This window comes from Gavialis gangeticus, unplaced genomic scaffold (genome assembly GCF_001723915.1).
Source record: "Gavialis gangeticus isolate Ggan-Ray unplaced genomic scaffold, GavGan_comp1, whole genome shotgun sequence".
Lineage (NCBI taxonomy): Eukaryota > Metazoa > Chordata > Crocodylia > Gavialidae > Gavialis > Gavialis gangeticus.
In genome coordinates, this window is record NW_017729008.1 from 10,341,883 (window position 1) to 10,355,653 (window position 13,771).

General features: G+C 42.1%; 1 protein-coding gene across 10 annotated transcripts in view; it reads left to right on the top strand.

Moving 5' to 3' along the window:
* The window catches only part of LOC109292109 (histone H2B 5-like), a 27,895-nt gene extending 14,560 nt beyond the window's left edge, over window positions 1-13,335 (top strand). For 7 of the 10 annotated variants that reach the window (XM_019509368.1, XM_019509370.1, XM_019509374.1 and 4 more), the window contains one exon: window positions 8,461-13,335. In XM_019509368.1, the coding sequence (XP_019364913.1) occupies window positions 8,491-8,871 (381 nt within the window). In that variant the 5' untranslated portion in view covers window positions 8,461-8,490 and the 3' untranslated portion in view covers window positions 8,872-13,335. Of the gene's footprint in view, window positions 1-7,309; window positions 7,407-8,457 lie in introns of all 10 variants that reach the window. The other 3 variants (XM_019509367.1, XM_019509376.1, XM_019509372.1) reach the window with 2 other exon arrangements.
* Window positions 13,336-13,771: the final 436 nt, after the last annotated feature.

Here is a 13,771-nt window from a genome sequence, read left to right on the forward strand (position 1 = left end):
TCACGTTACCCGGTACCTTCTTTTTGCCCCCTGTGTATTTGCTGTGGGGGTTGCTGGATGGGCTAGGGTAATGAGGATATTTCAGGTGTAATACAATAATATGGTTCTCCTCCAAGCCTTGGATCTCTTTGGAGGAGAGCTAGCTGAGTATTGAACTTAGGTTTTTGTTATGTACATTGCTGGATGTACTCTGACAAACAAAATAGGAGTTGATTTATAAGAAAACATTCATTCTCCTGTTTTGCCTTTATTGGCCCTTGCTAGCCAAGCTGGGCAGCACAGAGAGTTTCTAAAACAGACCAATAATAAAAGTTCAGTTGAAAGTAGTTTATTAAAAAGCTTTTCAAAATGCTCTTTTATTTATAATAAAATCTCCCAAGCACCTGGAACTTGCTGTTTCCAAGGTGTTGAACATCCCACATTCCAGGTGAAGCTAAGGTGATCTGCTGATGCCCAGCATCTCTGAATTTCAGACATAGGGCGCTTCATCCAGGTTACCCAAGGCATAGCTTGGCAGTTTTGCACCCTGGGCCAATGGTGGCAGGCGCGGCTTAAGCTCTGCCAGGCTGGCAATGGCACTGGCTGCTATTTTTGTTCTCCTCTTCCCTCCCCACCCAGCGTGCCAGCACGTAGGCTGGGCTGGTGCCCTTCTTGCCCCCACCCCCCATTATGTTACTCCCTCATTGTTTTCACTGTTGGAGTAAAACCAGCAGCATTTGATCTAGGAAGAGCAGTGTTGCTTCCCCCAGTACTGTGCGTGTTACTCAGACATTTACTTCTACTCCAGATAGTGAATGAGGCAGAACTGCTGGACTTCCTTTTGTTTAAAAATTCAAGAACTACCTCCCACATCCAGCCGTAGAAAGCACTCCATTGTGCTTGTGCATCCGCACCTCTGATTAATGTTCTCAGAACCTTGAGAAATCATTTCAGTTCTGGCAGAGACAGTACTGTCTTTACAGAGATCACAAAACCTATTTGGGGTGTTTAGAATGTTTGTCTTTTTCCCAAAACAACAAACACAGATGCACAAGAATGAAAATAAAAGAAACAATGAGTATAAGCATAGTCAGGTAGTTGGGAACTAATGACTAAGGCTACTAAGTGCTAGGTTAATACAAACAATAGACTATAATACTAACTATAATAATAATATACTGTCATTAATTAATTGTCTGCCCCCCATGCCCCTGATTTAATTTTTCAGGATTGCATGAATTTATAAAAATAAAAAATGCTTAAAAATAAATATTGATACTATCCATCAACATTATTAAAAAATAAAACTCGAATTCTGCCACACCTTCTAATAATAAAGAGGAAGTCAAAGATCTCTGGACTTAAAACATAATAATATTGTTCTCAATAGTTATTTCTGAAGTGTTTGTGAAAGATTATACAGATTTTAGGGCCAGGGAACCTCTCAGCTGTCAGGCTTTGTAATTCTTCCTAACACAAATTAAGCTTAATAGCAGGTATCTCCCAGATATCTTCTCTGGCTAAATAAAATGCATGGAGGTTGGGTTAGAGAACATAAGAACTGCATTTACATGTTTCAAGGATAGAACTTAGCCATTGGTGATGAAATGATGATTTTACAAAGAAAATATATTTAAAATACAGAGGATTCTCCCTGTTGGGTTCACTTCTAAAAAATAGTAGAGGTTTGGAAGATTCCCCCGTTCTCCTATACAACAGTAAGAAATTTATCATTTGGGACACACTCACTTTGACCTATTACACAAACCCTAATCAGTACTCCAGAAGAAATTAATACGGCACTGTCACCACAGTCCTTGACAATATACCAGATAGAAAAAATTCCTCCCAGTCTGAAATATGATGATCATTTCATGCATGTGAGCAAGCATCACCCTGTGTCTCACTGTGAATCATCACACAGCTGATCCCAATTGCACTCTAAGGTAGCCTTGATGACCAAATTATCAAGTATGTCCATTTGTTTTCTGGAATCCTGTTAATGTGACTCTTAACAGTACTTTCTATGTCAGAGAATTCATGTGACTTCCCTGTAAGATGTATCCTAATATGAAGCAAGTTTATAGTCTGCACAAATACACCATTCCAGTAATGGTCCTGTCACTTGATGGCAGTCTGGCCATTTGTAAACTGCATCTTAAAACCTTCTTCTGTGACATTATAATATTTCTGACCACATGAAAGAGCCCATTAGGAAGCCCTCTTTTTTGCTTTTTTGGTTTTTTGCTTTTCCATGGGAACACACTGTAATTTGCTGCCCTTCTTTGTGCTTGAGTGATGGTAACACAAAGAGTAGCAGCAAATTGCAATTTAACTTACTTGACATTAGGATTAAAGCTAGATTTGCTCGATTTTATTCTGCAAATGGAATTAAAGAAGGAAAATTAATTGGACAGAACCAACAAAACAATTCAGATATGGAGCTGAGTAAATGATAGTGGCCAAATGGCTTTTATTTGGTCTAACAAGGACTGAAATAGCTTGTCAAAAGTTTAACAAATGTCAGGAGCATTCAAACAGTAATAAAGTTTGAAAGACTGAGGTTCATGTTTTCCCCACACATGTCCACTGTACAGTATTTCCATCAAAAACTCAAAAAAATGGGATAATTATGCAAATATAACTTGTCAAGTTCATCAGTGTGTGATATCCAGAGAGTAACTCAGTGGCTTGAGGGATTCCAAATGGGCCAGAAAACTGATTGCCTAGAGGTCGCAATTTGAATCTGGGCCAGACCAATAGGAATTAAAAAACCGAATACTGTTGGGCTCCATATGAAGAAAGAGTTGGGGTTAACAGTCCAAATCCTGGAAAAAAAAAAAAAAAACCCAAAAAACAAAACAAAACAAAAAAACCAAAAATCGCAGCCCATCACAGTTAGCACTAACTGGTACTCTTGTTATATCAGCAAGGTCAAGAATGGAAAAGGCACAAGTGCTAAACAACCACTTCAGCAAAAAATGTAGCCTTTCCAGGAAGGAGGAGTCATAGGGACTGGGAAAGATAAAGTGGGTCTCAAACTGGACAGCTAGACTCCCTATTGCATTTTATGTCCCATTGGTTCCTAGAGATTTCACTACCATATGTTAGTGATAAACTACCATATGGTTTACTATATGATTTACCACTACCATATGGTTAGTGTCTACCATATTTTTTTCACTTTCCTGAAGGAAGGGGCAGTTGATAAAAAGCCAGACCCATCAGCCCCCTCTCACTGATTTCTGGCAGGATCTCCTGTTTGTGGAGGGTATCAGGAGTCACCTTGCTACTTAGGGCTGTTTGGAAAGTAATTACTCATATTCTGTGGAACTCTGATTTAAAAAAAAATAAAAATAATAAAAAAAAAAATCAGCAAAACATCACAGCCTAACATTTTCAGCTGAAAATTCAAAAATTTTGGCTGTTAAACAAAAAAAAAAGCCAAAAATATTAGACTGAAAAGCAAAAACTTTGATTCAGAAATTCAGTCTGGTACTTTATGAGCACTAGAATTTGTTTTCTTCAGGCCCTCCCTCTTCATGGCCTGGATCCTGTAGCCAAAATATCTCTCTCATGATGCATAAGGGTCTCCTCTCCTGGTGGCCCACTGGATTAAGGGAGTCCTTGGTTCCTGCATGCCATGGGAAATGTAGTCCTGCTCAGGAAAACAGGGCACAGTCTGGTGGGGAGGTGGAGCAGCACCATGTGCCAGGCAGGCAAGCACTGCTGCTGCTGCGGAGCAGCAAGGTAGGCAGATTGGAGCAGGCACCTCACCACCTGCATGTGCCCAGCCTGGCTTCTACTGAGCCGCAGCTGGAGGTCGGGGGCAGACCAGGCTGGGCACCTCTCCAATCTGCTCTCTTTGCACCTGCACAGCAGCAGCGGTGCCTGCCTGCCCACCTGCCTGGCACATGATGCTGCTCTGCCTTCACTTGAAACAGAGTGGCCTGGATTTCCTTAAAAAGAATATGGTTACCATATTTAAATGTCACTTGAACTCCTTTAAGCTGTTGTTGATTTATTGCACTACCAAGAAATCAAAATCTATAGGCATCATATAAACAAATTGCAAGGAAGACAGCTCTTATCTAGCTCTTAGTGTGCAACAGGAAATTTGGGTGGGGCTGAGGAAAGTGGAAGTAAGATTATAATAAATCAGATAGCTGGTTGTTATCAAGCTTTAATTTGTATGTGTAGCAGAGTCTTCCTTGTGGCTGTAAGCACTGTGCCCAGATGGGGCTGGGAGTCCCACAACTGAAGGGACTTTCAGCCCCAGCAGCTGCCAGGACCAAGAGTCCCACAGCTGTGGATGCTGAGTCCTGGCAGTGCACCACCCAATGCCAGGACCCAGCTGAGTCCCAGCAGCCATGGGGCACAGCTGTGATCTCCCAGTCCCAGGGATGCATGAAATCCCTGAGGCTGGGAGATTCCAACTGCCGTGATATCCCAGCCCTAGGGGTATGCGAAACCCCCATGGCTGGGAGACTGTGTCAGTTGTGATCTCCCAGCCCTGCACTACCGAGAAACCCCCAGATCTGGGAGATCACAGCACCTGTGTCTTCCAGCTGCAGGGATGCATGGGACAAGCCTGCAGCTGGGAGCTCTTGAGCTGAGGGGACTCACAGCTGCAGGAGCTTGCTCCTTACTACAGCAGGGAGAGTCTCAGATTGGGCTCCCCCTGCACTAGCATAGAGGTGTGATGGGATCTATTGTGTGATCCCACAATCACACCTCTTGGCATACAGGTGTGGCACGGCAGGGGGCATGATTGTATGGATTGCACATTATATCCCATTACACCTTTACCTGCACATAGAGTGGCCCAGACAGCTTAGCATAAAGGCATATATCTCAGCTAAAATGAGACCAAGAGCAAGATCCCAACCACAGTATCCAGCAGAGCACTTTAATAAGTGCAGTGGTTTTCAGCCTGTCATCTGTGAACTGCTGGGGTCTTCAGACTATATCTAATGAGTCCCTGAAATATGGCTACGATCAATCAAAAGTATGTGAATATCAACATTTCCAAAGGGGGCCACACCAAAAAAATGTTATTCATTTGCTTTCATTTCATTTGTCCATAAATGAAAAAAAGGTTGAAAACCACTGAGTTAGTGGGACACTGCTGTGGCCTGCAGTACCTGTCCTGTCCACAAATGAAGGATTTTGGCACCTGCCATGGGGCTATACTAACTTTGAAACTTGGGCAGAGGTAGGAATAACAACAAGTATATGAAGAAGCACATTAAAAATATCAACAGACATGAAGCATTTTATGATGCTCTTGTTGGAATGCTTTTCAGGAAAAAAACAACCCCATAAAAGTGGAGTGCATATAAGTACACAGTTGTTTCTTGTCTTAGAAAATGATTTCCCACTGAAAATAAATATCTCCATGTTTTCAAACAAAAGAATACAGCCAATATTTTTTTACGTTTCCAATGAGAAAGAAGCATACAAAAGAAACAACGTGAGCTGTTTAATTGGCAGTTCTCAGAGTTTCTGTGCGCATCCATTATTTTAAGATCAGTTCAGGATCCCACACGCCAAACCCCCCTGTTCTACATGAACTTCTGAAACATGCCAGAAAAATGCAAAAAGAGGCAGAGAGAGCAAGATAAATAGTTTAGTTCAGTTGATTTCTCCTCAGCCTAGTTTAAAAAAAGTCCAGGCACGGATGATTTAAATAATTTTGAAGATTTGGAAACAAGTTCTAAAATAAGATGAAATTCAGTAAAGAAGAACACAAAGCACTGCAATTAGGAAGGACAACTCTAATGCAAATACATACAAATACAAAATGGGGAATACCTGACAAGGTAGAAGGAGCTAAAGGTTAAAATAGATCGCAAAACAAATATGAGTCAACAGATAAATCAGTCATTTGTCAGGGGTACTTTAGATATGTTTGATCCTGCCTCAGAGCAGGTAGATGAACTAGATGGCCTCTTGAGGTCCTTTCTAGCACTATGTTTCAATGATTTCCATAACTTTTTTATTCATGTGTTCAAAATGAGTGCTTTGCTGTGTAAAGCCCTAGGTCTTGATTCTCCCCTGGCAGAGTGTAAGTTGATTTTAGGGAGAGTTAGTTACTCTCATCTCCCAGCTCCCTCTTTATCAAACTATTTCTGTTACAACTTCAAAACAAGTCTGTAAGATGTGTAAGGCCCATGATCTTCTAGTCATGTGTCTCATTACTGAATGCATAACAGTATAACATTGCCTGAAAACAACTGAATACCACATAGTTTTGTAAAGCAGTTGCTTTACTGCTTGAAGTTTCACTCGTTGAACAAACTGAAAGGGCAATACCTTCCTTTCTTTATTATTTCATCATGCTGGTTGTTCCAGCCAGTTCAGTTTTGAAAATTTGTGTAATATTTGTTTGCTTTTATGGAAAGTGTTAGCGATTCTGGCCCATTGAAGAAGTTTGCTAGTGGGCTTTTCGAGCTACATTCAGATTTCTCCAAGCCCAGTTTTTCCTGGGTAATATTAATAAATCTTATCTTGGATTTACAGAGTTCTCTTGTTTTCCACAAGATGCATTAAGGAAGGGAAGCATGGGAAGTAGAATTAATGTTCATATTACTACGAGTTTTGTGTGCATGAAGACAAGGATTCGAGTCTTATTGCCAACTTCTAGTCTCCGACTAAACACAGAGCATGAGACTTGTATCAGAAGAGCTGAGGGGAAATGAAACCTTCTCCCTTCACGTTGCAGAGTATCTGCAAACTTGTTACAACATCCCCAAGGCTACACTGAGACAGTGCCTTTGCCTGCTGCTCCTGAGAGACCTTATTGCTCCTGAAGAGAATGGATTCCTATCTGGTACAGCTCCAAGATCTGGGGATTATACGTCTCTGGCCTGAGTCTGCTCAGTCTTCCCCACTCATACAGAGGGCTAAAACACATTTCACTGTAAACCGTACCTTTGGTTACTTTATTTGGAGCAAAAGATTGTCTTTTGCATCATACAGAATGATAGTAAACAGGATATTTCATACAATATGGAGGGTTCTATAGGGTGTCTGCTTCCCCCAAAAGCATCAAGGTACCTTTTAGTCCAATGGGTTTTATTTTTAAGTACAGAGTAAGATATGTCTGGCCTAATGGCCAAAAAGTCCAACAGCCATGAAGGGCCACATCTCATTCCTTCCCAAAGATCAAGGGAGAATAGCATGCACATTCATTAATCCAGCAGCTACCTAACAGGGTTCAGGCTATGATTCCTTTCTATGTTGCCTGTTTTGTGCATGTGTGGATGTATATCTTGCTCCAGTTCTCTCTCTCATGTCTGCTCTTCATCCACTTCACATGGGCCTTCAGTCCCAGAGCACCCCTTTCTCTTCAGTCTCTCCTGCCCGCCGAAATACACCTCACTGACCAAGCTGTAAGCAAGCTGGAGCTCCAGCACCAAGAAGGGGTAGGGTAGAATTTTGTCTACAGTAAGATAAAAGTTTTCATGTAGAATACAAAAAAAATTCCTGTCAGAGGACCAGGTTGCAACACATTTGTTTTTACTAGGTCAAGGGACAAATGTCAGATTTGTAGTGGAAATGCAGGATCTTAGAACTGGGTTCTGGTAATGTAACCATCTTACCACACTATTAGAACACATTTTTAAAGTTTGCAATGTGGACAAGACCTCTGTAGGTCAGGGGAAAACTGTTATAGTGAAACCCCTTTGAGTTATTGTTTTCATGATGTAAATGGGCCCAGGGCAAACCACCAAGATGAGCAGGGAGAAGGGCAAAGAAAATATAAGGATATATAAGAAAGGAGACCTCAATAGAAGTCCTCCCACATAAGTAAGTAATATTAAGAATATGGTTCCACCTTTGTGACCTGAGTTGTTAGAAGTTGGGGCCTTGTGGCTTCTTCCCTTTCAGAGGAGAAATCAATGATGCCATTGTAGATCTTTGCTGTGCAACACATTTATTTACAAAGGATGCACAAAGTCCTGTTTTCCTGAACACAGGGAATCAAACCAAATGAGAGAATTTCTTTGCTTGCAACTCCAACCTCCTTTCAGCCAGGGCTCAGTTCAGAAGGTTTTTTCTCAGGCCCACACTACCATTAGTTCTGTGTCTGGGGTTCCCTTGCTGCCTTGGTACCTGAGATGGCTTCAGACTTGCTAGCTTAGCTACTGGAAGCAATCTAGCTGCAGCAATACAGAGCTCAGCTAATTTACCCTGTGTATTAGCAGCTCTGCAGTTCAGAGCAGGGTGAATTAGCTTGCCATGAGGTCTGTGCTACTACAGGTAGACTGCTGTTGGTACCCAAACTAACTCATTTAAAGGCAGCTTTGATACCTTTTTAAATTAACAATGCTGGCAGTAGGCCATGAGGAAATAACCTCTTAGATGTCAGGGAAGTCTCTTTCCTTTTCCTTGAGAATGCCATACCTCTCAAAGAGATGAGGCAGTAGAGGAAGAAATTGAGTAGAATTTGATTTTAATAATGTTCTTTTCAAGCAGCTTAAAGTGCTAGCGTGAACAGCCTTCAGGATGCCAGAGCCAGCAAAGTCCACCTCCGCCCCCAAGAAAGGCTCCAAGAAAGCAGTGACCAAGACCCAGAAGAAGGGGGATAAGAAAAGGCACAAGAGTAGGAAGGAGAGTTACTCCATCTATGTGTACAAGGTGCTGAAGCAGGTTCATCCCGACACCGGAATCTCCTCCAAGGCCATGGGCATCATGAACTCCTTTGTCAATGACATTTTTGAGCGCATTGCTGGGGAGGCCTCTCGTCTGGCGCATTACAACAAGCGCTCAACCATCACTTCCCGGGAAATTCAGACAGCCGTGCGTCTACTGCTGCCAGGGGAGCTGGCCAAGCATGCTGTATCTGAAGGCACCAAGGCTGTCACTAAGTATACCAGCTCCAAGTAACCAGGATCTCAGCTTTCCAAAATGAATATTCAACTTGGAACCCCTCAATGTGAGGAAAGCAAAGGGTTGGGTCACGGGGTGGCAACAACTGGGCAAGCAAAAGACATGGCCATTATTGGTGCAAGAACAGTTTGCAGTCTTAAGCTGAATGTTAGGGCCCATTTATGAAGAGGGACTGCTGACCCAGACATTCATTTATTTTCATAAACTTTTCAAATGTGCAGGAGGTTCAGCAATTTCCACCTAGACCAAACAGAAGGGAACTTCAGTATCTCATCAAAAGGACTGGTTTCAATACATTAAAATTCTGCTCTGTGCTTGGGAAGTTCTGCACGTCTGGCAGTGACAGGCAGGACTGGCAACAGAGATGTAGAGACTCTGTCTTTGAAGTCTGGCTGTTTGATTGCTTTCTTCCACACATCAGAAATAAGTACTAAGAAATCAGTGTTAATATTTTATCCTGAGGACAGCAGCCTATCTAGCTGTCCTTTAGCAATGCAACTGATCCAGCTTACAAAAGGGATAAGACGCATCACTTAGGTGAAATAAAGGAAGCATATTATATAGAATACATGCAGAATTAAATCAATGCTGATCAAGAAAACCTACGCTGGCAATATTGTATGAAGCCAGTTACAGAGAGAGTCTTGCTGCATACAAGATCCACCCCTTAGACATCAGACAGGTAGACTCCTAGGTAAATATTGAGCCAGCTCCTTATTCTTCCTCCAGAGTACATGGAGTGAATGATCAGGTTGTGCCTCTCAGAGGGTAGAGACCCTGTCCCATCCTGAGACCCATTCTGGACATTTTGGAGCTGGCTGTTTCCTTACTGGTGTGTGATGGCAGAAGAAGAGGGGGGATGTTTGGCTTGTATAGCTGCCTTGCCCTCTGGCTTTCTCCCTTACATCAGGGACTCAGCTACTGTGTGCTAAATTATGCTGCTGCTCCTTGCAGAAACTATTCAGCTTCTCTTGGCCAGTGCCTTGATGCTGCCTCTGCACTGTCTTCCACAGTCTTAACTATGTGGGAGGAGATGGAGTAATCTCCAGAGAGAGGAGCCTCCCTTCCCTGCAATTCATTGTATTTAAAAACAAGAATGTGACTGAACCAGCCTTAGAAATAGCAAATAAATATTGGGAAGAGTATAAAAGGAGTATATTGGGAAACTGTCACATAAGTGCTGTGTCCAGGATTTGAATCGAATGGAGAGACCCTTCTCTATCAGTGAGACCTACCAAGTGGGAGTCAGGTTCTGCAGGCTCTATTTACAGATCTGCCACTGTGTTTGTGACTAAAGGCAAGCCATTTTGTCACTCAATTCTTTTTTTACTCATCTGTGAAAAGAGTATTGTACTTACCAGCTTCAAACAGCAGTTACCAGGCTTTAATTGATCAATATTTTAAAAATACTTAAATATGTAGCACCTCTCATCTCAAAGTCCAAAGTAAGATAAGCAATAACAAAGTCTTGATAAAAAGCCACAGAGATCAGAGGACAAATTCCTAAACCAAAGGTTTCACATGCCAGAACTGCTGGGGGGCAGAATCAGGACATGTGAATGGCTGCTGGTTCCTAGTCAGTATTAACAGATTAGATTATGGATGCTAGGACTTTAAAACAGCAGTCAAGATCCCAAATACACCTTAGTACATCAGATGCTAAGAAGAAACCAGACCTGAAGGACATGAAAATTTTAGCCTAATAAATTGAGTTCTACAACAGTGATCCATGTTGATTCCACAAAGGGGTGGGTAGAACCTGCAATCTCAGGTTCCTTCTGCAACTTTTTCATTAAAAGAACAAACAAAAAAACCCAAAACAAAACAAAACCAGAAAAAAAGTTAATTCTACCACACCCACCCCTATGTCTACTTCTTCCCCCACCACACACACACACACCTTTTCTCTCACCTTCCTCTACTTTTGTCTGCATGCTGTTTGTTTAGACTACATTTGCTGGGGCCAGCTCTAGGTGTGCACATTAATGTTTCCTTTGGAACCTTGGCATTAATAATTCATGTTATTCCAGCTACTAGAATGGTTTCTGTGCTGTGTGTTCACACTGTGTAGCTCTGATGTTTCAGTAACAGTTTATAAAGTGCCCTGGGAAAGGGGCAGTGCGTAGTTGCATTTCCAAGCACATCCTGGAAAACAGGTTGTGACTTCGCCTCCTGATCAGTCCCTGCTTTGGGAAGGAAGCAAACCATGCCAGGCCTATGCCTCATGCAGTTTGTGTCACCCAGGACAGCCATGTAATCCAGTATGTCCATCCTGCCCCTCAAGCACACCTACAAGGGGTAGGAATAAGGAAGTAGCAGCTCTGCAGACCCTAATCTTGGCCCCCTGTTGTGAATTGTGGTAATGATATCCCAAACCAAGAAAACAGTTTTATGCTCTCTTCCCTCTGCAACCATACCCACACCCACATCTTTATCTACATTTAATGCAGAAGTGCCAGAGATCCTCATTATGGTTCCTTCATCAAAAAAATATTCACAATTCTGCCCCGACATATAGAATTTTGGAGCAGGGACCATGACAGTCAATAGCCAATGCAACGAACCCCCCAATCCAAAATATCAGTATTTCATAGTAACAATCAAAAATAAATAACAATAAAAATATCATCTCTTGGACCTGACGCTCAGCAGAGTGAGCTTAGTATGTTTTGTTTCCTGATTGAACATCTTAGAGTGAGTAACAAAAGATATAATTATCTTAATGCTGCCGTCACTGACACAGACCTTCACAATTGGCCCCACTCTCCTCAAAAGAAGCAGAATAGACATAAGGGAAAGACAGAAAAGGCATGCCTGCTGCAGCAACAATACTTTTTAAAAACATTTCTGGGTTCCCCAAACTGTCCATACTAGTGGTAGCAGGTTAAAACTTCCCTTCTCCCGATATTTGGTGAAATTTACAAAAGGTACCTACACTGAAACACCAGCTCCAGCTCAGCACTTACACCTAAACCTGGCTGCTTATGGCTCTCCTCCAAGGATTGCACAGTCTATCCCAGAAGTCCTCTTTCTTTGCGGAAGACCCAGGTCCATTCAGGGCTGAATTAAAGCACAGGCAAACTTGGCACGTGCCTAGAGCTGTAAGTGCAGAAGTGGCCCAGTTATGCTTATTTTACATATTATAAATTGAGTGAAAAAAATTAGGGCCCCCAAGTTTGTTTGCTTAGGGCCCACTAAAGGGTTAATCCAGCTGGTGCAAGTGCCCAGGATTAGGCGCACACAGTACACACTGTCACTCAAAAGTTTCCTAGCTGGCTAACAGGGTGGGGTTTGGCACAGCAGGATTTTTCAGGCAAAATTGTAGCTTATTACAAGACATTGGTTCCAATCTGATTCCTTCAAATCAAATTGAATTACACTGAAATTTGTGCTGCACAGGACAAAGAGTTTTCTGTCTGGGACCAGGTTATCAACCTGAGCTGTGCTTCCATTGAGTTCTTTAGGTGAAATGGGCAAATATTCACTAGTGCTTATCATTCAGCAGGCAGACAGCATATGAACTACTTTGCTATTGTTTTTAAACGGTGCCTCATTGTGTTGTCTAACAGTCTTACTAATGCCCATTGAAATTAATAAGAGTTCTTCTTTGATTTAATGGGCATTATGTTGGGCTGTAAAAACAGAAACAATGGAAAAAATCTCAGAAAAAGGTCTCATTGATTTGCCAACCCATGTGCTCAGAGCATGGGGTATGCTTTGGTCAACAATTCTTCAGTCATGGAATTGTCCGCAGAATCCATCTCTGCTGTATAAGTGTGCACCAGAATCTAAGCTTTCATTTAACTGGAGCCCTTAATAGCCATCCTTAAAAACTGCAGCTGAATATACAAGGTCCAGCTACTGAAGTCTGAGTGCCAAAACCTCCTACTATACCACTAACATCCATGGTACAGTTACACATTATCAGTAAAACATCTACAGCAGATTGAAAACTTAAAAATGTGGAAACTGCACAAAATCAATTATTGTAATATTAAAATAAACAGGGGAGGTGGCTGCACTAATGGAATTAACTATTCATTTTAATATTTAGCACAATAAGCAAGTTTGGTGTTTTCATTTATATGAATCCACTGCAGAATTTCTGCTCTCTCTCACTAGCAAACCTCTGAAACCCTTGAGTGATTCTGGCACATGAGATTCAGCTTGACGCAAAGTACCCAGGGCCTCAAGTCTGACAGGACTGGAGCATTTGGGGGTGTCTTGTTTTAAGAGTAAATTGTGCGTAGAATTTTGACAGTTCCCAATATCAGACATGGGAATTTGTTTTTCATACTTAATTTCCATGCATGGTTTTTTGTGGGCTTCTTTACGAGAAGACTTTTCTTGTTATACTGTTCATACCATATGTTCTAATACTGTGATGCTGTTGTGCCTAACAGCTAATTATATGTTTTGTTTTATTTTTGGATTACAAATAAAATTTAACTTTCAAAACTGCTCAAAGCTGACAGATTCTGGACTCTCCTCGTGCAGTTGTTTCTGCCAAGCTATGAAGCCCTGAACACTGTTGTTCCTTTAACTTTTCTCCTTCATTTTCCTCCTGCATCTCTCAGTCCCTAGGTCACAGTGCCTATCCTTTCAAGCAAGATCTGGATATTGTTCCTATTAGTGGGGATTGGTAACTGGGGCCCAGTACACTAATTCAGAGGGGCACAAGAATGGCAGCCCACACGCATCGTGGCAACTGCAGCCAGGCTCGATGCACAGAGCCAGCTCCAGCAGCAGCCTCAGTGGCAGGGCATGGTGCACAAAGTTGGCCCCAGTGATAGCTGAGATAAGGTACGACTTTACAATACTCTGTCCCCCGCTGTCCACGCAACTGTCCCCTGCCTTCTCTGCCCAGGGCACAAAGTTCATTACTTATGCCTCTTGT